Source organism: Hydra viridissima, unplaced genomic scaffold, assembly GCF_058129835.1.
Source record: "Hydra viridissima isolate aposymbiotic clone 2 unplaced genomic scaffold, HvirCarnegie_v1 scaffold_10, whole genome shotgun sequence".
NCBI classification, from domain to species: domain Eukaryota; kingdom Metazoa; phylum Cnidaria; class Hydrozoa; order Anthoathecata; family Hydridae; genus Hydra; species Hydra viridissima.
In genome coordinates this window covers 17,639,356-17,665,453 of record NW_028324309.1, presented here as the reverse complement: position 1 = coordinate 17,665,453, position 26,098 = coordinate 17,639,356, and the positions used below count along the sequence as shown (strand labels likewise).

At 29.4% G+C, this 26,098-nt stretch overlaps 2 protein-coding genes across 4 annotated transcripts; both read left to right on the top strand.

The window, feature by feature from the left end:
- Positions 1-8,332: 8,332 nt before the first annotated feature.
- LOC145187984 (lysosomal alpha-glucosidase-like) lies at positions 8,333-17,722 on the top strand. 3 transcript variants are annotated; one of them, XM_090065356.1, is made up of 18 exons: positions 8,333-8,799; positions 10,571-10,716; positions 10,946-11,114; positions 11,187-11,283; positions 11,352-11,464; positions 11,599-11,853; positions 11,950-12,168; positions 14,589-14,791; positions 15,094-15,227; positions 15,420-15,571; positions 15,670-15,818; positions 15,901-15,985; positions 16,267-16,323; positions 16,437-16,561; positions 16,704-16,795; positions 16,949-16,995; positions 17,098-17,247; positions 17,552-17,722. In XM_090065356.1, exons 1-18 carry the CDS (start codon positions 8,440-8,442, stop codon positions 17,618-17,620), a joined length of 2,622 nt encoding a protein of 873 aa, XP_089921482.1. In that variant the 5' UTR covers positions 8,333-8,439; the 3' UTR covers positions 17,621-17,722. The 3 variants fall into 3 exon arrangements, with proteins under 3 accessions (XP_089921482.1, XP_089921483.1, XP_089921484.1); XM_090065357.1 differs by lacking the exon at positions 8,333-8,799 and adding an exon at positions 9,927-10,044; XM_090065358.1 differs by lacking the exon at positions 8,333-8,799 and adding an exon at positions 10,235-10,363.
- A 1,357-nt stretch (positions 17,723-19,079) lies between these two features.
- On the top strand, positions 19,080-25,084 carry LOC145188074 (thymidylate synthase-like). The gene is made up of 7 exons (XM_080064634.2): positions 19,080-19,651; positions 20,447-20,656; positions 22,016-22,207; positions 23,709-23,809; positions 23,894-23,968; positions 24,047-24,118; positions 24,779-25,084. The coding sequence occupies exons 1-7, from the start codon at positions 19,423-19,425 to the stop codon at positions 24,914-24,916; spliced, it is 1,017 nt and encodes a 338-aa protein (XP_079920760.2). The 5' UTR covers positions 19,080-19,422; the 3' UTR covers positions 24,917-25,084.
- Positions 25,085-26,098: the final 1,014 nt, after the last annotated feature.

Genomic DNA, 26,098 nt, shown 5'->3' with positions numbered 1-26,098 from the left:
TGACTCTCTTTCTTGAATACGAATGAAATCAACACATTTCTTACTCTTAAAACTTTTGTGAAAATTTGAAAATTTCTAAACAAGAATTTCAAATTTCTAAAAAACATCAAAACAATTTAAAGTTTATGAAAAATAAAGTAGATTAAAACATACAGTTTAAATAACGGTTGCCATCAGTTAAAGACAGGTATTTGCTGTTTTTATTTAAAGTTATAATTACATTCTAAGTAGACATTATTTATCCAACTCTGAAAAGCATAGACCAGAGGAGGACGATCAACTGAAATACTCAATAATTATTTCAGCTTAATGATCTTCAGTTCTTAAATGTAATTATAAAAATAATATGGTGTTTTTGTTGTTGTTGTTATTGTTATTGTTATTGTTGTTGTTGTTTTTGATGTTGTTGTTTTAACATATTTTGTTTTGAATTACAACGGTTATGTAAATGCAAAATGTGAAAGCAATTTAGCTTTTAAGTTCGAATTGAATCTTAGTTTTAAATTCCTCTGATTTCTCCGAAACCGCCTCGTCACTAAAATTCGTCCTAATTTTTTATCAATCAGTTAATCGATTAATTGAGTTTAAGTCAGTGAAGTGCTGTTTCTGTATAATCGTCTCTTACCAAAGTTTTCCAAACTTATTCGACATTAACCCTTTCGTGCCGGAATTTTTTTAGGCAATTTAAAAAGCGTAAAACCATGCCACGTAGACACTTAAATAGATGGGTTTCCTTACAAAATAAGTCTAACAAAGTATATATCATTTAAAAGCAGGCAAAATTTAGAATCCAAAAATTAAGTTAAGAAAGTAAAAAAATTAAGCTGATGACGTCTGCATTATTTCATATTGATTAAGAAGCATTGCGAATTTTAAATATTTGCTAATCAAGCCTTTCAAATAGCTTGCCATATTGTTTTAGAAGTGATTAATGGGTTGTAAAACGATGCAAAATCTATTCAGCTTTCACTTGATGAGTTACTTTTCTGATATAGATAATTAGAAAATAAATAACATTTTTCTCTGGTAACGTCATTTTTTTTTTTTTTTTTTTCTTTTCAGCAAATGCTATTGTATCGAGTCCTTTATTATTATTAGTTCCTGAATTAATAATAGAAAAATCCACATCTATTTTTTCTGTTGAATCATCTTTGGAACAAACATATTCTTCAGATAATGAAGATGAAATTATTTCTGATGATGATGACCGACTTGCTGACAATTCCATTGTCAATGGAGCTGTTGTTGAGCAAGTATCAGTTTTATTCTCTTGGAATTCGTTGTCATCAGACTCTGAAGAATCAGAAGACAAATCACTAACATCTTCCATTTCATCAAGGACTCGAAGAGCTTCATTTGGATCATTTGTAATCCTCTTTCTCAAAGCCATCTGCGCTGAAAACGTGTAACAATTACATGTATTTTTGTCAATTATCTTTAGTGTTTTAAACATGAAAACTATCCGTGAATTAAAAGTTCCAAATTTCCGAAGCTCAATTTACATGTCTACAAGCACAAAAGGTTAATATTTAAGACTAAGTAGGGTTGAACCGTAACTTTTAGAGAGGTGCTTTGATTGGTATATCCAAGGCGCACATATATGCGCCTTCGGCACGAAAGGGTTAAGGTGAGTTTCCACTCATCCGTTTTTGCTACGGGAAAGGGAAAGGGAAGAGAAAATCAATCACGTGAGCGTGCGCAGTTTGTAATTTAATTTTGAAAATTAATTACTGCGCATGCTCGATTAATTAATTTTCCCATCCCTTTCCCTTTCCCGTAGCAAAATAGTCAGTATAAATTAAGGTGAGTGGAAACTCACCTTAATTTATACTGACTATTTTATAAACTATATTTAACCGAATAATTTGCCGAAATTTTTTTATCCTAAATAATGCCCAAATCTTCATGAAATGAAATTTCACAGGTGGTATATTTCTGCAACGTTGACCTGATTAACGCGATGATGAATAAATTGTTTTGTACTTAGGTTAAAAAAATAATTTGGGTATTATTTAGGATGAAAAAATTAATCATAAAAGAGTCAGCAAATCTTTTCCGCTCATCACAACTTACTCAATGTTTTTAAGTTTTCGTCAAAAAAAGGTTTGGGTTCGATTTTTTTTGTTAAGAAAGGGTTTCAAATCAAAAACAATAAGTAGATCCATGAAAACAATAAAGGTCTGTTTTCGAATTCTTTTTTCAAATTTTTATTTTTATAGCAAAAAGTGCTTTATTTGTATTTAAGGTACGAAATGAAGAGGATGAGTTATGGTGAGGGAATGGTTGATCTACTTGGTTTCATCAAGTAACGTATTGTGTCTACTTTGAAAACTTTTTGGTTCTCAGAAAAATGAAAATGAAAACTATTATTTGAATCAGTCGTAAGTAAATGTCTTCCGTGGCGTGCTTCTGCTATAATTGGGTAGACTAAAGGTGAGTTTCCACTCATCCGTTTTAACCTCCGGAAAAGGGAAAGGGATTGGAAAATTAATCATGTGAGCATGCGCAATGATTCATTTTCAAATTAAATTACAAACTGCGCATGCTCACGTGATTAATTTTCCCATCCCTTTCCCTTTGCCGTAGCTAAAACGGATGAGTGGAAACTCGCCTTAATGGTTAGTTAAATTGGATTTGCAAGTAAAAAAGAAATGCAACGGCGTTAAGTGGTAGCAACAAAAATTTAGTGAACTTTGACAATTCAAACTTCCTTGACGCTCGTTTCAAAAGCTTAATCCTTTTCTCGTATAGCATTCTCGGTGTATTGGGTAGTTGGTTCAAGTTGAAGAGGGTGGCAGACATATTTGTTTTACTTAATCACGTTTAAAAGGATGGCAATAACTTACAGGGAGTCAAGTTCTCAGCTTGTCTAAAAGTAATCAAAAACAAGAATTATTTCCATTATTTATATTTATTTATTTACATTCTATTTTATGAGAAGTTCAGTGATGAATGCAAAGTTGAAATATAAATTTATTTTATTTGAAGTGTTTTATTGTCACACCAAGTTTTCAACTACGAGCTACATCTACTTTGTTCAGATATGCAATTTCTGTTTATTACTCATACAAAGCCGGGGGAAATTTTCTATGCTCTATATCATTTTACAAGTTGTAATGTAGAATGTAATTATTGGCAAGAGAATTCTCTTAATGCAAGTATAATAAAGAACTCAAGTTGCTATAGTTATTCTTTTACTATATTTCTCGACTGTGGGATCAGCTTTCTCAATTCCAAAGTAAAATTTCCCTTACTGATGCTGTTGGAAAAAAGGCATCACACTTGCAAACTCTTATTTGGCGAAACACACAACAACGAAACAGTTTTCGAAGGATCTGACAAGTTACAAATAATTTTATCCGATGAATGATAAACATTCCAGTAGCAAATATGACGACTAACTGTATACAAAGTTGAAAAGGAAGCTTTGTGTACTTCGGTTACTAATTAGCAAAAAATTTTTTCTACCTAATTTTAGTGAATCTTTTGCTGACGAAATTTTTTTAAACATCGCGTTGGGGGTTTCTAAAAATGCGGTAGAATCTCTCTAATTCGAATTTAACGGGGAAAAAAAAAGTTCGAATTAGAGAGATTTTCGAATTATAGAAAGTTGACTTTTTTTCAAATATTCTGGTTAAAGTAACGAATAGAAATGAAACAAACAAATTGTGATTCTTAGGCCTAAATACAATATATATTATGTGATTTAAACTTTTACATTTTAAAAAAAAAGTCAGTAATTGTAGATTGTCTTTTTGAGGTTTTTAAATCCATTTCAATGACACGATTTATGTCTTTAAGAGCCTTCGTCAAATCATCTCCAAAGTTAGAATAAAGACTGTAATTCTCGAGTACAGTGACAGCGTGCATCGCTTCGTTCAGACTTGGTTTTGTAGCATTGTCAGAAACACCAACGCACCCATCATCAGATTCCTCCTCAGTTTCAGTAACATCATGCTCAGAAACTTCTGCAATGATGTCCTCATCTGATGATTTGTTGGCAATTCAAACATCGAAATCTATGTCTACTAACTCTTCGGCCGTGAGGTTAAAATCTGCATCGAATTTTGTTTTTAAGAATTCGAGATTATCTCTTAAGTTTTCCATTACAGTCTCGTCTACATCTAAGCCACAGAAAGGGTCGTTATCATCATTTACATACTTTTCCACTGCTTCTAATGATATTCCTGATTTTTTGAAACAATTTATGAAGGTTTGATCTGGAATGGAATTCCATGTTTTTATTAGCATAAACATAGCAGTTAAGATAGAAAACTTAAGCATCTTGTTCTCTATTTCTTAGGCAGCAATGTGCTTCTTCACTGCAAGTGAGCGATATTTGGTTTTAAGAGATCGGATAACTCCTTGATCCATAGGTTGGGTGATCGAAGTTGTATTCGGTGGAAGAAAGTAAGCTCCACCCAATCAAGTTTCTGCACGTTAGGATAGGTAGAACAATTATCTATAACTAAAGCAATCTTCCTTTTCTGAAAACTAAACTTTAGGTCAATTTCTTTAACCCCCTCTTCAAATAATTCTGCCGACATCCAACTTTTTGGTTGGGCCCGATAGCAGCAAGGAATATTTTTCACACCTTTAAAACATCTAGGAGACTTCGATTTTCCAATTACAAACATTGAAAGTTTTTCTCCTTTAACATTACTTGTGGTCATCCCAGTCAGGCGAACTTTACTATGCTTGTCTCCTACGCACTTTTCAATTTTTAAATGTAAACTTTTGTCAGGCAAACATTGGTAGAAAAGACCGAATAGAGCTTTGTATTTCAAGTTTAAATTGTTTCTTTATGCAGTCTTTTTAATGCAATGATTTTTTTTAAACAGAAGAAAATAATTCACGCCAATTGTTTAACAAAAATCAAAACATTCGAAATTTGAAAAAAGAGTTCGATGGTTAAGGAGCTTTTTATACGACAAAAATTTAAAAAGTTCGATTTACAGAGAGAATCTTACCGACAGGTTTAAAAAATCCATTCGAATTGTAGAGGTTTTCGAATTTCGAATTAGATCTAATTCGAATTTGTTTTAACTTTCTATAATTCGAATTTCGAAATTCGAATTATAGAAAGTTAAAACAAAAGTTTCTTCAGCGTATTTCACGGTGAATTTACATTTAGTCGAATTATAGAGGTTTTCGAATTAAGGAGATTCGAATTAGAGAGATTGTACTGTGGTATGCATGGGCGCCGGCAGCATTTTTTTCAAGGAGGGGGGGGGGGCAGAATAAAATTCAAGTGATATTTCAAAAACTACAAAAATGCATCAATTAATCAAGTCATTTTATTAAACCAGTGACAACAGAAAATTAAAGAAAATGTAAAAATAAAAACACAAGAGTTAAATCATTGTTATTCAGTAAATAGAAATTGTAGTCGTCTGCGTTCACTGCCAAACTTATTTACAATTTGTTCCATAAGCTCAGATTTTCTGGAGCGTACGTGTTCACGATGCACGCTCAGCATGCAAAGCCCAGACAAATGCTCATAATGCTAATAATGCTAAATTATACCAAATAATGCTAAATTATATAATAATATAAGGATTAGTTAAAAAACATTGATTTATTAAAAACAAATTAGACATATTCCAAAAAACAAAACAAAAATTTAAATGCAGCAGGTTAATTCAAGTTAATCAAATCAAATATATATAATTATAATAATCAACATTTAGCTAGCAAAAAACACATGGTAATAGTATTATTAAAATGAATATAACACAATAAATAGGAAAAAAATAAGCAGAAATACAATACAAACAAGAAACATTTTGCCAACAAACAAAAAAACAACAGCATAAAAACGTAAATGAAACTGACACATTAAAAAATAATTTAAAAAATTTGATCACTGCATCCAATTCTTTCTTCGTTAGTTAGAAGTTTATTTGTTTGCGTAAGAACTTTGTTATTGTAATTCGATTTCTTTTTTTTTTATTATTATTTCCTTTATTTTCCTTTTTTTTTTCTTCCTCTCTTCTTTTTGTTTTCTATACTTCTCCTTTATCTATTGTTTTTTTCTATTTATTCCTTTTTTATTTTTCTATGATCTATTTCTATCATATTTTTTTTTAAACTTTCATTCAAACATCTTTTTTTAAAAATATAAAATATGCCTTTATAAAAAAGCTTCCGCCATCGTGGAAGTCATTGCATTTGATAGTAATATTTCATTTAAACTGTTGTCATTTACATTACGGTGAGTAAACTATAAATGAGTTAAATTGATAAGATATCGAAATAAACAGTTAAAAAAAAAATTGTGAATATCAAAATTTGTTATTTTGCTTTTCCAGGGGGGGAGGGGCAACTGCCCCACCTTGCCCTTGCCTATTGGCGCCCATGGTGGTATGTTCTCCAACCTTGATGTTCTTCAAATTTTCCTAGTTTTGTCAACTGCAGCGTTGAAAGGTCCGCCTTAAAAAAAAGTTATAACAATCAATTTTTTTGTTTCATGTTGAACCTAGAATTTCAACTTCAAACAAAAAAAAAAATTGATTATTCTCGTTCTAAAATCTTTGGTCTTATATTTTTTACCCCATAATTTACTTGAATTTGGTTAACGAGCTTAAGTTTATGGCTCCTGCATTTAATTGTTTAGGGGACAATTATACCCTAAAAATGGGTGTAAATTGATAAACACCACACACAAAAAATCAATTTACATGAATCTGAAATTCTTTTCGAAATGTTCGTTAATGTTTTCATCACCAAATTTCAAACCGGAAAAAACCTTTCGTCAAATAATGTAAGGGTTAGAAATACGAGGATCATTAATGAGAAGGTCAAATCATTTTAAATATAAAAGTTAGGGTTAGGATTAGTAGACATTTTGGATAAGAGCTTTGAATATGTTGAGAGAGGATTCTTGAATAGCGTTTGATTGAGGCTATTAATTGTTAAGTATTGAAGAATATATTAAATTCGCATCCAATAATATTCTTTTCTCTCTCTCTTAAAATTTGTATCTAAAAAAATTTCCGCAATTCTTCTTTTTCTATGTGCCCCTATATGCTTCTTAAACCAGGTGTTGTTCCGACAATTTTATTTATTTTTATTATACTTGTGTTAACTATTTTTATTGTGCTTGCTAGCTTAGCGTTTAGGCTTGGTCAATGTAATCATAATTGTATTTCTAATTGTTATTGCGAATCCAAACTAAAACTTTGATTATGTGACTGTTTTATCTTATATGTACAGTCCGTCTACCTTGTGTTTCAACCGTCCACGTTTTTCATAAAATCAATATTGTAAAACAATTGAATTATGCTAAAAGTCATACAAATAAAAGCTGCAATTGTTTTAGAATTAAGTCATTTGGTCAAATAAAAACTACTGGAAATCTTTTCTTCAAAACGTTAACCTCAGCTTTATATCAAAAAATTTAACGGTAAAAGTTTTACATGGTTTCATGAGGGTTTTACATGGTTTCATGAGGGGGTGTGTAGTTTCTGGTGTAATAAAACTAGTTTTCGCCAATGGAAAAATGGAACAATATGTCTACAAAGATCCACTAACAATATCTATGAACTAAATCTGATCTTAAGTGCTCAACAATTGAGAATTGAATCTCATTTTGTGTACCAGCTCGACAATGACTCCTAACGACGCTGCATAAAATGTTAAGCAATTTTTTTAGAAAACAACTTCTTCGTTGGCTCAATCTCTAGGTCTTAATCCAATCTAACACCAATGTGATCAAATGGACCCAAAAATTTGAAAAGAGAATGGAATAATATACTGGCAGTTCCTAAAACGAAAAGAAATCTAACAACATTTAAATATTTCTTATTTCCATTAACATTTTAAATTTTAATGTTAAACTGAGTTAGAAATCTCATAAAGTCGCTATTGGCTTTATACATTTTTTGCATCAAATCGTTACATTGCAACGTAATATTGATTGAAACAGTAATTATACATTATATCTGTTAATTTTTAAATGTAATTTATAAAAAATGCATAGAACTTACTAAATGAATGAAAAAAAAAGCTAAATTTCTATGGGTTTTTTTTTAAAAAAAAAGAAAAAGTCGAAACATTTTCAAGTTGAAAACGTTTTTTACTGATTATAGCATAGAAACATTACGTAATGAAGCTTGAAGCGGAAACATAAAAAAAATATATTATAATTTAACCAATGAAAATTGTAATTGCCATGTGAAAAATGCAGGAACTATTAATTATTTTTAACACATTTTTATAACATAAACAAGTTTAATTGCTTTTATTTTCTTTTCATGTTTATAAAAGTAACCATTAATAAACAAATTTGAATTCACACCAAAAGGTATTGTTAGAAAAAAAGTAAAAACGTCATTCGTGCGGTTGTGAATGTATTTAAGAAAAGCAGATATACTTTTTCAAAAATATCTTATTGCTGTTTAGCTTTTGTCTCGACAAAAAACTTAGAGATATAAAAAAATGTGGTCGAGAGTTTGCATAATTCTCTTATTTAAATGTATTTGCCGAGCATCTCCGCGTCAAAGCAATTGCGATATAAGTGAAAACTTTAGAATTGACTGCTTTCCTGAAAATGGAGCAACTGAACAAGCTTGCCTCAATCGAGGATGCTGTTGGAGTGACGCTTTAGAAAATTTAGGAGAACCTGTTTGTTTTTATGGTACTATTAAAACAGGGTACAAGGTTTGCGGTCAAGAAGAGACGACAACTGGATTCATGTTAGAACTGTGTCTCAGTGGGTTTGGAGGACATTTCGGAAATAATATTTTGAAGCTCAGTGCAGACTTTCGCTTGGAATCAGATGACACATTGCATGTCAAGGTAATAGTTTATCATGTTTATCAGATAGTAAGAGATTTCTTCAGCGTCGTAAATTACGAAAATTAATAAAAGAAAGAAAGGAAAAATGATTGGTTAAGAAAGGAGTTTAAATAAAAATAATTGTCAGTCTGATTTTATTAATTAACTCTAACTACTTAAAGAAATAATGATTTCTTTAACTTGTTTTGCATTTTTTTAGTTTATAATGAATTATTTGGAATAATTACAATGGTTTAAAAACTATTTTCATTTTAAATAAACAAAGAAATCAAAAAATCACACAAAAATATTTTTCCCGTAAGGAAAAATATTATTCGCTATTCATATTTATCGCTCGCATTAAAGCGTTCTTCAAAAGTGCACGCCCAGATCATTGTAAACCATAGGGTTCGATGATGCGAGTGTGATCAATGATATGATGAATGTAAATACCGTTTCAAATTTGAAGCATATCAGGATTAGATAACCAAACAATGCTGACGTCTGACGGGCACCTCAAAAATGTCGATTTTATAGCCAATCCAATTAGCTTTGTCGCTAATCTGGCAGAAATATGTTGATCTAATAAAACATCTATTTGATCACTGTCCTCATTTAAAAGTCTTCTAAATATTTCCAAACTATCAAATAGCGAATTTTCGGAAGAGGTGAAACTCTAGTTTAATCTGTACCAGTGTAAAATCTAAGCACCTCTATACATAACATCATTATAAGTGTTTTACGTTAAGCTTTTTGAAAAAAATGAATGTCTCCGTTACAACGCCACCTCCATCCATTCATATTTGCTCAATGTAGATGACATGTGACAAAAATTACAGTTCAAATTTTTCACCTATGTATATAATACTCAAAATAAACTTCTCGTGCGGGTCAAGTTTTATCAGTAGTTGCAGGTGCTTTTTTTTTGACCTACTGATCATTTTTTAAAGCGATGTGTCTGGGGTGGAATAAAGTCACAACTTTTATTTTTCGTTTAAATGACTTTTATTTCACAATTATCGTTGTAAAACAAAACCTAGAAGAAAAACCCAGTTCAAGATAAATAAAACAAGTGTTAATAGAAATTATGATATAAAAAAGAAATTTGTTTATCAACTTATTTGCACCCTTTTTTTCTTTTTTTTTTCCGGATGTTGTTAGGAAAAAATATGAGATTTGTTGTTAGAAAAAGTTTATTAAAAAAACATCTGCGGTTCATAACTTATACAGTGCCAATTTAATAATGGACTTTTACCTTTTTTCCAGGTAATGGACTTTTTCTCTTTTTTCAAATAATGGATTTTTTATCTTTTATTGTTGATTTTAAATCGGCAATTTAAAAGACGTTTGGGAGTTTATATTTTTGATAAACTTAAGCTTCCACACGTCTAAACACAACACAACAAAACCAAATGATCACTAAAACACAAGTTTACTCCTGAAGCCGAATAAGAGTCACATTATGATGGAGTTCATATAAATTTTTCAATATGCAATAATAAAAATTCATATGAAATGATGGTACTAAAGATATCGTTTCTATGAATTTTGTGAAGAATTATTTTTTAAACAGCTACAGCTTATTGTAAGTCCGATTTTAGGAACTATATCTTAGTTCCCTTCACCTTAACTAACATATACAATTTTTAAGTTTAACAATTTTTAAGTTTACAATTCTAAAGCAAAAATTAAAGTCCCACATCATTTGCCGAAGGTCGTGGCAAAACCATTACGAATATTGATATTTGAATGCAATAAATGTGAAGTGACGATTTTTAAAATCTTTTTTTAGATTTTTGATCCTTCCAACAAGCGCTATGAAGTTCCTACACCCTCACCTGATGTAAAAACTAAAGCTGTGTTCCCAAACTATCGTGTAACCTACACTCATGATTTATTCAGTTTCAAAGTCATTAGAATATCAAATGGAGAAGTTATGTAAGAAAAACATATTTTCTAAAATACATTCTTTTTAAATATTTTTTTATTGCTCATTACAACAATATGCAGGTTTATATTTTTGTGTTTAACTGAACTTAAAACCATATTTAATTTTTATTAAGGTTTAATTATTTTACTATAATATCTTGTTTCACCATTTAACACTCTTAGTTATGATAATCAGGTTGAAATATCTTTTTTTTTAAAGTCATTTTAATTTGCTTAGATTTGACACAAATGTTGGTGCTTTCATATTTTCTGATCAATTTATTCAAATATCCTCCATTCTACCTTCAGATAATATTTTTGGTTTGGGGGAGCATGTATTAAATTTAAAATTGAGCACAAATTGGAATCTCCTGACTCTGTTCTCAAGAGATATTCCAACACCTCAGGTACTTTATAGCATTTCATTAAAACTTAGCTTCACATACACATTTTTTCTATTGGTCTTTTTTTGTTTTTAGGGTGGAATGAATTTGTATGGAGTTCACCCTTTTTATGTTAATGTTGGGAAAAGTGGTTTTGGAAACGGAGTTTTTTTAAAAAACAGCAATGCTATGGGTAAGCTTAATAAAAATGTTTTTAAAAAGATTGAAGAATACAATTTTTGAGCCACATATTTTCCTTAGACATAATGTTGCAACCTGCACCAGCAATTACTTACAGAACAATTGGTGGAGTTTTGGACTTTTACATCTTTCTTGGTCCTACAATAAATGATGTTGTTTCTCAATATACAGAGGTAAATTTACATATGTATATTTAACTTTAACTAAGGTCAATAGTCATAAGAAATCAATTTTATAGTTTTTAAATTTAAAAATTTTTTAAAATCCAATGTAAGTTGGAAGAATATTTTTTAGTTATTTGTTTCAGATTGTAGGCCGTCCAATAATGCCCCCATATTGGTCTCTTGGATTTCATTTATGTCGATGGGGATACAATTCCTTAAAAGAAATGAAAGTTGTTAGAGATCGAATGTCTGCCAATAATATTCCACAAGACGTTCAATGGAATGATATTGATTATATGGATAACTTTCTTGATTTTACAATAAGTGACAATTTTGAAGGTTTAAGTTCATTTGTTAATGATCTTCACAATCAAGGATTACATTATGTAATCATGCTGGTGAGATAATGTTGCTGCATTTTTTTTAATACAATAGTGTTAATCACTAATTGTATTTCTTTAGGATGTTTCTTTACACTTTATTTTATAATTTAGGATCCTGCCATTAGCAATAATCATCCTGGTTACTCACCTTATGATCTAGGAGTAAAAGATAACATCTTTATCAAAAATGATAAAGGAGATATTTTAATTGGTGCTGTTTGGCCTGGACCAGCTGCTTTTCCTGATTTTACTAACCCAAATACCTCAAACTACTGGTTTAAGCAGATCAAAAGTTTCCACAATAAACTTCCGTTTGATGGGTTGTGGATTGTAAGAATGATTTATTTTTATGAGTTTACCGTTATGATTATTATAGTTGTTTAACCGATTGTGTTAGTGTGTTTAGGGTTAAAAGATAAGTAATTGTATAAATACTAAGATGTCCTATTAGACTTTGTTTGTTTATGTTATGTTTATTCACGTCCCTCATAAATCTTAAGCACAGTTGAATAATATTTCGAAAATTACCCTCGATAGAAAATTTTTACATTTCCCAAAGCTGATGATTGGTCTTGGTGTCAAAAAAAAGTTTCAGAAGCTAGGTATCCTGCATCAAACATGGTGGATGATGCACTCAATAAAACATAAGTTTTTTCTCTGTAACAATTAAATTTTGTTGAGTGCAAAATGCAAGACATTCAACAGCCTAATTGGTTTGTTTTATGCATTTATACTCAGTCCTGATTTATAAGAAGGATTGCACAAGATGTTTAAGTCAACAACATACAAACCATTTAACACCTGAAAAACTATGATAATGAAGCTCTAAAAGTTTGCAGTCTTAAAGCTCATAAGGAAATAAGCTATGATGCTACACCATTCCATGGTTTATACTCTTGCACCTTTAGTCAGCCTTGGTCATACAAATAGATGCAATGTTCAGTATCAGAGATGATCTATTAAGAATTGAGGGTATATTACAATCACTTCAATGAATTGTTACAAATATACTGATGTCTTCTTGTTGTCACAAATATAATAATTGTTATGTGATCATTATAAATCTTTAAACAGCCATTTTTTATACATAATGTTTTTTTTTCAGGAGTTTATCAGTGCACACCATCCCATTTAAGAAGGTTTTAGGTAATAATTTATCAGTAAAATATTTGGATCAATCAGAAGATAGGAAGTGGCTCTCAACCTATAAAAAGGAATTGGCAGGATTTTATGGAACTTATGGTGTTGGTGATTTCTGTCCAGTTAATATCTAACTTAACTCTACTTATTTAACTCTTTATAACATTGTAGATAGAGTTAGTAAAATGGACTGATAAAAACAAAATGAGTATGCTAAACTTTGATGTGCGTTATAAGAGAAAAGGCAGAAAAACGCTGGCTGATCTGTTTTGTTTTTTTCACAACACCCAGCAACATTTGAATCCATGCATAGCTATTGTGCAACAATGTATTAATCAACTTCCTTCTTTTATGTCAAAAACACATGTTAGAGATTTATGCTTTTGTTGTATTCAATGGTTGTTTCATGTTCAAGGAACCTGAAATTGAACCATTTGGATAATTTAAATCTAATGGAATTTTATTGACAAGCCCAATTTTGAATGTCTTGAATTAGAGACAGATGTACTGTGTGCTAGATGGATCTCAAAAAGCTATTTAATGGATGAATATCTTTTGATTTTATTATCAGTTCTACATCATCAAATTTAAAACAGACTTGTTAATTTAGATCAGCTTGTTAGTTACAACAATTAACAAGTGCTTCTAGTTAAAGTACCTCTTACAAAAATGGCTCTTACAAACAGCTTGATGTTAAGATTGAAATTTCAAAGAGATCTACAAAAAAGTTGCAATTGTGGCTAAAAAAGAACAAGCCTCTGAAACAATTAAAGCACCTTATCATGATTTCCTATTCATGCATCAACTGATAAATTATAAAGATATTTATTAATAACTTAGTAAGGTTGCTGCAAAAAATTTGCAACCCTGTTATTAAGTTTTAGAAACTGTGACTCTATCCAAGTTTGATGACAATTTTCCTTTATAAACATTGAGTATTTGATATTTTTTTATATCCTTATACAAAAACTTACTTTGTGAAAACTTTTTATCTGTACTGATTTTCTCATCAATTAACCATATTAGAAGGATAAAACCTGCTTTAAAAAATAGAATTGAAAAATTTGAGAAAACTACTAGATGAAAAAATAACAAATTATTTTTTCCATATGCTATCTTCACACTTTAAAATACTTTTAAGTTACCTACCAGGTCATCAATTGAGCTACAGTTGTTAACTACTATACGTTTCTACTAAAAACAACATTTGTAGTGTTTTATGTAACATAAAAGACAAATAAAATGAAATGAAACAAATTCTGATTGAATCCTATTACTGTTCTATAACTTAACAATATTTAGATAAAAGTTCTCTTTGTTTTGAAGTTTCACTATTTTTATACTGTTTTATATTCGTACAAAAAAAACAGTTAAAAGAGTCAGACAAATAAAAGCAAAATATGGTTATATTTCACTTTCACATTTATTAGCTTGAAGCAATTTTAACAAATATTTTTAAGTCAAGACTCTTTTACAACTATTTTAAACGTTTATGTTCCCTAGAAAAGCATCTTCATTTAGAGTTGACACACACACACACACACACACACGCACACTTTTTTATTTTTTATTTTCTCTCTTTATTTTTTATATCCATTTCTTTTATCCAGGATATGAATGAGCCATCAAGTTTTGTTGATGGATCATCAAAAGGTTGCTCTAGAAACAAATATGACCAACCACCTTACATTCCAGCAATTGTTGGTGGGAAGCTATCTCAAAAGACAATATGCATGAATGCACAACAACATGGAGGAATTCATTACAACTTACACAGTATATATGGCCATTTAGAATCTAAAGTTACGATGAGGTCATTTTGTTTTTATATTTTTTTTATGCATTTTTTTATGCAAATTTTCCATTACACTTCTTTTCTTCCAAACGCAACTAAAATAAAGCTGTGAGACTGTGTGTTAAAGCTACTTTCCCCAACCAACCTGTTACCAATACTAAAATGTAAACATGTAATCTTTCTTAAATTATTTCCTAGAGGTCTGTTTAAAGGTGTAATAAGATACTAAGTTGTACCACAGAAAACAGATTTTTATTTTTTTTTGATGGAAGCTATTTAAAGAATTAACTTTTTTTAAAAACTTTTTCTACATGTATTAGTTCTTTACAAAAGATCAGAGGTAAGCGCTCAATTGTAATTTCTCGATCAACATATTCTGGGACTGGTAGTTATGCAGGACACTGGCTTGGTGACAATCACAGTACTTGGGAAGATCTTTACAGATCAATTGCAGGTCTCAATACTTTATTTGTAAATGGGAAAAATAACCTCAAACTGTGAGAGAATAAAAAAATGTTTACTTCAGTCTTAAAATAATCATCGTTATAACTGTTGTGATGTTAGTTCAGAGTTTTTGACTCATTTAGTATTATTTACATAAACTCAAACTTTTACAAAAATGTTAATGAATTTCCTAATATTTCAGGTATAATAAACTTTAATTTGTTTGGCATTCCTTTGGTTGGGGCTGACATATGTGGATTTGCTGGAGATACTACAGAGGAACTTTGCAGCAGATGGATGCAGCTAGGAGCATTCTATCCTTTTTCTAGAAACCATAATGATCATGCTGCTCTAGTTAGTAAAATTATGATTTAAATGAAACTAAGACTTATGTTAAAAAGCAACAACCAAATATACTGTGGTGTATTAGAAAGTAGCTAATTGTATTTTAGTCTCAAGATCCTGCTGCATTTGGTAAAAGATTAATTATTGCCTCACGTAATGCATTAAACACGCGATATAAGCTTCTACCATACCTCTACACATTGTTCTTTGAAGCTTATGTGAATGGTACACCTGTGGCAAGGGGATTATTTTCTGAGTAATGCTATTTGCTTTTGCAAAAATTATTAAACTCTATATTGTCTATGCTTAAAACTAAATTTATATGTTGTTGTTTTCAGATTTCCAACAGATAGAAATTGCCTAAGTAACGACAAGCAGTTCATGTGGGGCAGTGGACTTTTGATAACCCCTGTGCTAGAACAAGTAAGCTGGAAAAGCTTAAAAGATCTTTTGTTATTAGAAATTACTTCATGAAATATTTTTTAAGCCTTCACAATAATAATTCTTAAAGTTATTCCATAACTTCTCTCATCAAATTTTTAACTAATGAAATAAAAATCACAATTTATGAAACATAAATATTATACGTTTTATGGTTGTTTTTTTTTTGTTTTTTTTAATATTTATATCTTTTCTTACCAGTTTTATACCTGTCAAAGTCTTTGTTAACTTATTGCAAATTTTTACAATGCTTTACTTTTTAGGGTGCAGTAGATGTCAGTGCATACCTTCCTTCAGGGTATTGGTTCAATTTTTATACAGTAGGTTTTATGCAGTTGTATTCTGTTCAGTCGAAGAGTTTTGTGTTGCATCCTCTGTGAGTTTTAAGTTCCTCCATAAGTTAATATTTAACCGGAAAACATTTTCTTTTAAGGGTGAAATGTTTGATAGTACGGGAGAGTATGTTAATCTTCCCGCTTCTTTTGAAAATGTGAATCTACATGTTCGAGGGGGTGTTATTATTCCTACTCAAGAACCTGCTGTTACCACAACCAAAAGGTAGAAAGGTCATTTAATAGTATTTAAAATTTGGTCTTAGGTCATGTTTTAAATACTTTAAACTTCTATGACCTCTAAGTTTTCACATTTCAAATATTTTAGTAGTACTTAGTAAAAAATCAGTTCGTTTTATTACATTTAGTCGAAATAATGACTTTGGAGTAGTTGTAGCATTAAACAACGAGGGACAAGCAAAAGGTCTTCTTTATCTTGATGATGGTGAACAAATTCTAGGTTGGAAGTTGTTATTTAAAAGTAGTTCTGTTGTTTTTCTGAACGTTTTAACGGGTTTTTTTTTTTTTAATTTTATTTGTTTGGTTTCTAATCTTTTTGTTATTTTCATTTTTTATTTTTATTTGATTAATCAGAAGTAATTATTTTAAATAGAAGAAAATCTTGAAAGAACATCAATTATTGGATTTCAATGCTATCAGGTATTACCCATCATGCTTGTTTTTGTTAAAATGAATGTGGCTAAACATTTGTAATATTTTTTGATAAACTTTTTCTTTAAAAAAAAAAATTGTATTTTAAAGGGAGAATTTCATTCTATTCCATTGCGAAAGGGATTTATTCCTAATCATACAGCATTCTGTGAAATCTCCGTTTTTGGGTTGATCACGGGACCAACCCATGTTAGTATCAACGGAAAAATGTCTTTATTCGAGTATGATAAAAATGCAAAAGTGAGTAATATCTAAAAAAATCATATGTACTTTTTGTTTACATTTGCTTAATCTTTTAATATTGCAGTTTTTTATTAAGATAGTTTTGCTTCAACTTTAAGGCAAAAATTTTTAAAGGCAGATTTTTTAAAATACAAATCAAATGATATTATTTAACAAAAGATTTAATTCTAAAATAGAAGGAAATGTTTTAGAAAAATTTGAATTACTTATCTTTAAGATTTTTATTTACAGTAATCATTACTTTTTTTTTTATTCAAAAATGACGTTGATGACTTAACCAATAAACGTTTTTTTTTTTTAGATGCTTCGAATAAGTGGTATGAGCTTGTCTATTCTTGATGAAAACGTTATAAAGTGGATATCTTCATAGAGTTTAAAAAATTTAAAAAATATCTTTATACACCAAAAAAAATTAATTGTTTTTGAAACTAGTTTTTAAGCTAGTTGAATAGAAATGATTTTTTGTTGCTTTTGCTGATGGTTTTTTGTTCGATAAACTATTTTTATGAAACCACGTTAACCAAAAATTTACACGGCATGTTTCACAGTAAGCGGGATAAATTTTCGGATATCGTGGTTAGCTGCGTTATCCGAAAATTTACCCCGCAAGCTACGGATGCAGGATTAATATTTTGATGATTGAATATCTCCATAAAGACTCAATGGTGAAGTTATTTTGAACAAAACTTGATTTTATTGGTTCACAAGATGTCTCTGTACAATTACTGCTCCAGAAAACCCACCACCTGTCTGCACTAAATAATGTTTGAGAGACATTTTCTAAAACCTTCCGAACGTTCTCTCAATTATAAAATAGTTTGAACTGCAAACTGTCTGTCTGCGCTTTCTGAATTTATACGACTTTGTAAGATAATTAACAAGAATTCACTGAGTATTTTATGCCAAGGAATAAAAATACGGCATTACAATGTGTTTTACTTCCTATCTCTAATGATAAACAGGTTTAACTTCATTAGGATGTGAAACTTACTTTGAGTTAAAACCAAAGTGGTGGGTTATTTTTAGCTACAAATTCTATCAATTTGTGAACATCTTTCTTCAATTGACAATTGTTCTGAACACCAAAATTGCCAATTGATCTTTTATGTGAATGGGTTTTTTTTCATTGAAATAGTTTGAGAATAAATTCATCTTTAATTGGCTTTGTAGTGTCACAAAAATATTTCTGTTCATTTGAGCAAGATTTGGATTAGTTGCTGAAGAGACAATCCTTTTAAGTGATAGGCACAAATGAATTTTTTTTTCCCAGTCTTTGTTTTGGACAATGGCCCCTTTCAAAGTAGCGTTCAAATTCTCAGGGACCACTCTAATCGCTACTAAACAGTCTCCAACAGTCTCCTTGATAATCACAATTATGGCTCGATTTAATTGCGTCATATAAAAACTCAATACCGTTTTAAAGTATTATGTAGACGAGAATTAGTAGATCATAAGGGTACTAATATATTTATTTAGAACTGATTCACAAATTAAAGTATCGGTTTCAGGATCTTTCGATTTCGATTTTGCAACACTAAAAACCTAACATTGTTTCTCAGAATTTTAAAAGCCCGCCAAAAAGATATGTAGTCACTAATGCCATCTTGTTTCTAAGACAAATTTAAAAATTAACGAAACATGAATTGGAGATATGTTTTATTTTATGGCAGCAACTTTTTTTAAATATGAATTAGTTTAACTAGAAAATATTTTTTACTAATTAAAAAAAATATGCTTTATATATTCAACTACAAACAATGTTAAGTAGGAACGTAGCAGAGATCTGTTTACCATAATTCTTCTAAGTAAAGAAAAAACCCAGTTAAAACATACAGGGAGAAAATCAAAATCGATTTTCAAAACTTCTCGATTAATTGTTTTTGATTCAACATATTGAGTTAAGATTGTAATTAGAATATCAATTAGAATATCAATTCGTCCATAATGTAAATAAATAATATGCTCTAAAAATTTTAACTGAGCTCAGCCGTTTGTTCAAAGGAAGAGCAGCGATGGTGTCATAGTATTTCTTTTTAAATATAAATATCCAAGAAAATCACTTGTGCACACGAAATAACTAAAGCCTTTTAAAGGCTATTTTAGTAACTGTTTCCAGAATGTTTATTTTATGTTCAAGCAAATAAAACCAATAATTCTAAACATCTTACTAACATGGCTGAGATTTTGAAAACAAAGTTGGAAAACATTCCAAATGACATCAATAGCGATGAAACCGATTCCAAAGAGAATAAACTCGAGACAAAATTAAATGAAAAAAATAAAAATGGGAGAAGTCCAAAGAGAAAAGCTGAGTTGACAGATCCTTATCATGATGAATACCAGTATCTGAATTTGGTGAAAAGAATTATTGAGACAGGTCATGTCAAAGGAGACCGTACAGGTTTTTTGTTTTTTGTTTTAAATTTTATTAGAACTTTAATCTTGTTCTAGAAAGCATAAATAATTTTGTCAATGAAAGAATGACATTTGTGAACATTGTTATAATACTCTGTGAAAAACACTGATGCAATCACTCTCTAATTTTTATTTCTTACAATTTGATAACTTTCACAAGGAATTATTTTCATTTCATTTACCTTAAATACCAATTACAAAACATTTATTTTTAAAAGTTTATTTACTCTTTTATTGACAGCAAAAGTACAAATAATGCAATTTTAATCAGCAAATTATGCAGACCAAATGACCTTTTTTAAGTTAAAGAATTAATGGTACTTATAATACATTTTATAAACTCATTTTATTTTAAAAACTGTTAACAAAATGTTTTTAGAACTTTAAAAAAAGTTACACAGATAGTTTTCTTTTTTTGTATTTCTAAGTTGCATCAAGCTACATTTAAAAAACTATGAAAAGTTACAAAACTTTTAAAGACTGATAAATGAAGAGCTATTTTGAACTATAATCACACTTACGTATTTTTAAAAATCATATAAATGTGGTTTTGGGCAGAAGAGTTCTTTTAAAAAGATTTTCTGAAGATTTTTAAATATAAAGATTCCCAAAATAATTTGTAGTTAAAACTTTCTTAAGTTCTTTAAAGATTTAGTTTTTTTTAAAGTTTCTAAGCAACTCATAAAATATTTAATTATGAAATTTTTTATGTTATTACTTTGTAATTAATATTTGTATATTTATTAGATATAATTCATAAAACAATTTATTTTTTCTAAAGGAACTGGAACTCTCTCTGTATTTGGTGGCCAAATGTGTTTTGATCTTCGTAAATCATTTCCACTTTTAACAACCAAACGTGTGTTTTGGAAAGGAGTTGTTGAAGAGTTGTTGTGGTTTATTAGTGGTTGTACTGATGGCAATATTCTTGCTGAAAAAGGCGTAATGATATGGAATTCTAATGGGACAAGGGAGTTTTTAGATAAATGCAGTAAGCTATTTTTCTTGGTGCTTTTTATGTAAATAGACATCTAAATAGGATTGCTTTTATAACACAAAGTCAAACAACTTGCTTTTTCATTCCAGTTTTCATAGATGTTATACATAGCACTACAAACACTATATCAATAGAAGTATTGTATAAGTTTGAAAATATCCTCATAGTATTCTATGTAGGACTTCTTCAAAGTTGAAGAAAGTATAAATGTCACTTGTTTGTGATAAGAAAAAAAAAAAGAGGGCTCTAGAGTAGGATTATAAACATCAAATTCTGATTTCTTTTTGAAGTTTTCTAAAATGATAAATTCACTAATATATGTTTAACTTGTAAATTATCTTAATTAATTTAATTTCAATTGGTAGATTATTTGAATTGCAGAATGTTTTCTCTTTATCTCACAGTTTAGAGAATTCTAAAATATAGGTGAGGATTTCTACTCTTGGAATAATATCAAAGATCACCAAAGAGAACATAATTATAGTAAACCAATAGTGAAAATGTATCTCTGATTATTTTTTTAAAAATAATAGTTTTTTTAAATTTCAAATTAAGTGTCAACTAGTGATAAATGAGCAACAAGATAATATATGCATAGGTCAGAGTCAGAGTTGGGACATTTTTAAAAGCTTCAACTGCAACAACTATAAAATTATTTCCAACTCCATGACTACAACCATAATTTACTACCATAGTTCTGGTAGATAAATTGCTAAAAAATGTGTTGACTGCATTACTTACTGTAGTATCTTGATCTTTTACAACATAATTTAAATTTATCTTAAATTTATTTAAGTTATTCTTGATTCCTTGCAAAAGCAAAAAGATGACTTCTTGATGACTTGATGACTTGAAAGATGACGTCTAAGATGACTTGATGACTTAAAATATAACTTCTTAGATGACTTGATAACTTGAAAGATGACTTGTTATGACTTCTTGTAGAACTTTTAAAGAGAAGTTAACTCCAAAAATTCCTAATAAATAATCAAATTGGAAACTCTTGATTGAGATTTTATTTCTGAAAAAAATTTTCTTAAATATAAAGATTTTGCCAACTTGAAATTCTTGCAGTAAAATGAAAAGTATTTAGTGTTTGTAGCTAAGTATTTTTACTAAAAAGTTGTTTAGAAAATAGGATTTAACTGTTTATTTCAAATCATTAATATTTCATAAAATAAAAGCTGTTTTTTTTTATAATTTAATGCTTTTTTAAAGTAGAAAGAAATATGAGAAAAACTATAAGAATGATATACAATATGAAAATGAATTGAACTATGAAAACAATACAATATATAAAAAATATAAAATATGAGAGAAAAAGAAAAAAATTCCTTGTATGTTTTAAAATAGATCTACATCACAGAGAGGTTGGAGATCTGGGACCCATATATGGTTTTCAGTGGAGACATTTTGGAGCAAAATATATAGATAAAAATGCAAGTTATACAGGCCAAGGTATTGACCAGTTAGCTCAGATAATTCATACAATTAAAACAAATCCTGATGATCGTAGAATGATTATGTCTGCATGGAATCCAGTAGGTTAGTTTTTTATAGTAGTTGCTTCAAATAATAAATAAAATAAAAAAATGAGCAAGATAAATTAAAGTAAACTTTGTGTAAGATTTACTATTAATATCCACATGTTGTGAATGCTTTTTATGTTTCAAGGTATGTAAACACTTTCAAATGCAAAATATAATAGCTTGGTTTAATGATAACTTGAAAATTCTTATATTTACATTAAACCCAATGCCTGTTTTTTCTTTCTTTTGTTTTTAATAATATAAGTAAAATGATTTAAAGAAAGGTTGCACTGAAAAAGAGAGCTGTTTACTTTTTTATCTTTCTTGTAGTTGTACAGGTGTCTTCTCCTTGTGTTTCGGTTTTTTTTTACACTTTTCATATTTCTATGAGTTATATATTTATATTTAAGCAAAAATTAAAGTTTTCTATTTACATAATGTTCATAGTTTCTTCTTCTTAGCAATATATATTCTGTACCTAACAAAATACTAGAGGGTTTTTCTTTCACAACACTCTTAGATTGGGACGAAAAATATAAGCTATACAAAATTTATTTGTAACCTATTATAAGATAATTCTTTTTTATTACTTTATAGTAAGAATAATATTAATAGTTATTATGGTAATAAATATGAAAATAAAAGGTTAACACTTTGGAATTAGTGCTACTTAAGAGTTAAAAGGTTTAATTCTACAAAAATCACATAATATGTAAATTTTTAGTAGGTCATGCACAAAGCATATAAGTGTATTTTTAGTAGGTCATGCACAATAGGGTAGAGTATATTGTTGAAAATTAATTCGCTTGAGCTGCCGAAAATGACTCGATGAGGAAAAGATAATAGTTATAAAATAATTTGAACTTTGGACGCCTTGAGGTGCCTCCTCGTCGTTTTGATTTTCGAAAGCAGAAGTTCTAACAGAATTTTATGTCTTAACCAGTCTTAACACATTGTTTTTGGTTAAAAAACGACAGATTAAGCTGTAGGATGGGATTTTGTTTAATATGCTTTGACTATTGCAATGAATTTATGAGGCGGCACGTCACGGAAATTTTTTTTGGATCACGCTGAGTTGTTTTTTGTTTGTTGACGTATGCTTGCTCATCGCCAACATTTTTAACCGAACACCAGTCAACAAGATTATGATAATTTACTTTAAAAAAATAATAATTTTGCTTATTGCCGCAGTAGCCTCTTACAAACCAACTCATGCTTGTATATTTAACTAAAGCCTATCGTTGTTCATTTGAGATTGTTTTCAGATTCTCCGACGAATTGGGTGTCGTAATCTACTTTGTTAGCAATCTGTTTGAATCATAAGGCACCTTAAATGTACCTTAAAACCGACTGGCTAAACAAAAAAGCCATCTTTCCAATTATAATGCAGTCTCCCCATGCGTTTTCGTGTCAAAAACCCCCACTTTTATTTTTCTTAGGAGTTAATATTCGGTCATAAATTAAAAAGTATAATATTAGTATATTATTTATTTTAATGTAAGATCGTTCGTTTATAGATATACCGTTAATGGCTCTTCCACCATGCCATTCATTCTGTCAGTTTTATGTGGCTGATGGGGAGTTATCGTGCCAAATGTACCAACGTTCTTGCGATATGGTATTGCATTTGAATCACTAACAGAAAATACTTTTGAAATCATTTTCCATGATGCAAAGTAGAAAGCTAACTTTTTTCTTTCAGGGTTTAGGTATTCCATTCAACATTGCAAGTTACTCTCTGCTCACGTATATTGTGGCCCACGTTTGTGATCTCAAGGTAACTATTGTGCTATGTCGCATGCAGTCAATTATCATTACTGATCAAGTTTTCATGAAAGAAAATATTTATATTTAGCCTGGTGATTTTATTCATACGCTTGGCGATGCACACGTGTACCAAAACCACATATCTGCTCTTAAAGAACAGGTTATCTTTACGGCAAAACTTTATTATCGGACAAGAATTTTATTTACTTTTAATATAACTACTTTGTTACATCATCAATAATGATTCTGTTATAATGGAGATAAACTGCTCAGCGATATTAGGGCGTTCATTAAATTTGCAGCAGTAACGCTCAAAATACTAAGATGTTGCAAAACTGTTTTAGAAGAAAAGATTTGGTATCAGAAGCATTTCAAGGTATATCAAAACTAAATTTAATGGCATTTCAACTTTTTCCGCCTCACACACGAACATTATATAAGAAAAGATTGAAATTAAACACATATAAACACTTAGAAAAAAATAACAAATAAAAACGATTATCTATTGAAAGTATATCCTTGAACCTTAATTTCAAATTTTCAAAAATCTATGCCCCAAAAATCATTCAGAATAAGACCAATTCAGCTTTTTTTTTATTAGAACGCGTCAGCACTAACATTTGTATGAACAGCATTATGTTTTTTGGGCGTTCCAATGTTCTGTATTATGTTTCGCGCTTAACTGCGAACGAACGATGAAAACAAGTATACGATGCACTTAATATCGCCGAGTAATTAATATGCAGCTACTTTTTCTGGGCTATTAAAAATATTTGCCTGTCTCTTATGAAAAATTTCTTTCACAACACGTGTTTTTTAGATCAGTCGAACCCCTCGTCCATTCCCTAGATTAAATATCAAGCGAAAAGTTACAAGCATCGATGATTTCAAATCCGAAGACTTCGAACTGATCGGTTACAATCCGCACCAGAAAATTAAGATGTCCATGGCCGTGTGAACGATCGATAAAATTGGTGCGAGTTTGTTCAAAAATTTATCAAGATAAAGAAAACAGATATCGCGAATTAGATTTTTAAATGTATTTATTATCCACCTTTATGTTAATAATAAACCTCATATAAGTGTAAAGACGAATGAAATGGTGCAAATGAAGTCAAAAATGAAATGTGCATTTTATCTTTGTTTTTTTGTAAGATATTATTTGTGAAAAGGTCCTTTTTTGGTAAGCTTGAATTATTCTATAAAATATTTTTTAGCAATTAGATCTAAATGTTTTCATAGAAATCGGAAACACAAATATATATTGAATTTAACTGTTAAAACCAAATTTTGTCAATCCCATTTTTTCTTAACTAAGGGATGCATCTATAACTCAATAAATCGGAAACGAAGGGACTTGGTTTCATATTAAATCGTAGAAAAAAAATTTGTCATAAATGTACTAAGACATTTAGCAATATTTCTTTAGATGTTTTTTTAAATTTTAATTATTTAATTAAATTTAAATAATAATTTTCAAATCGCGCCAACTTCAACTAAAAATTTTCACAATAACGGCAGGATTTAGAGATGGTATTTTGTGAAAAAATCTTTGATAACTATAAGTTTGAAAAGAATGTTTCAAAAGTTTCCCAGATTATCTCGAAAATAAAATCTCTTCAAATTAAAAAACCAGAAAAACCCGATAAGCAAGTCAAAATTTTTAAGTGAATTTTTTTTAATTTATTTTACTTTATATAGAAGAAAGAAATGATAAATTGAACTAACTTAAGCTGAGATGAAAATGAATGCACATCAAGTTACAAAATAAAGAATAAAAATGAAATCGATATTTTACGAAATTTTGCAAAATAAATTTTTCTTTTTGCTCAAGTATTTGTGCATTTCTAAAAATGGCATTGCACAAACTCGATTGAAAAAAAAATTTTTAACAAGAACGTTTCTTCACTATTCCAGTTACATAGTGAGTCAGTATCCTTATCCTCTTTGCATAATACTCTACACAATACTCTCTATACTTAATACTCTACACAAACTGATACCTCGGGTTTCAATTTTCGTAGATTGTTTAAGCAATTGTGTTTAAGCAATTCTACTTGGCAACCACTTAGCAACCCGATTTGGATAGGATAAATCTTGTTTAAATGACCACGTCGGAAATGTTAAAATTAGGAAAATT

Bases quoted from the DNA above. Each gene is read 5' to 3' on its own strand.
- LOC145187984 (XM_090065356.1), top strand. From the start codon at position 8,440: ATGTGGTCGAGAGTTTGCATAATTCTCTTATTTAAATGTATTTGCCGA. The intron at 8,800-10,570 runs GTAATAGTTTAT...ATCTTTTTTTAG, and splicing joins ATGACACATTGCATGTCAAG to ATTTTTGATCCTTCCAACAA. The intron at 11,854-11,949 runs GTGAGATAATGT...TTTATAATTTAG, and splicing joins TACATTATGTAATCATGCTG to GATCCTGCCATTAGCAATAA.
- LOC145188074 (XM_080064634.2), top strand. From the start codon at position 19,423: ATGGCTGAGATTTTGAAAACAAAGTTGGAAAACATTCCAAATGACATC. The intron at 20,657-22,015 runs GTAAGCTATTTT...GTTTTAAAATAG, and splicing joins GGAGTTTTTAGATAAATGCA to ATCTACATCACAGAGAGGTT. The intron at 22,208-23,708 runs GTTAGTTTTTTA...GTTCGTTTATAG, and splicing joins GTCTGCATGGAATCCAGTAG to ATATACCGTTAATGGCTCTT.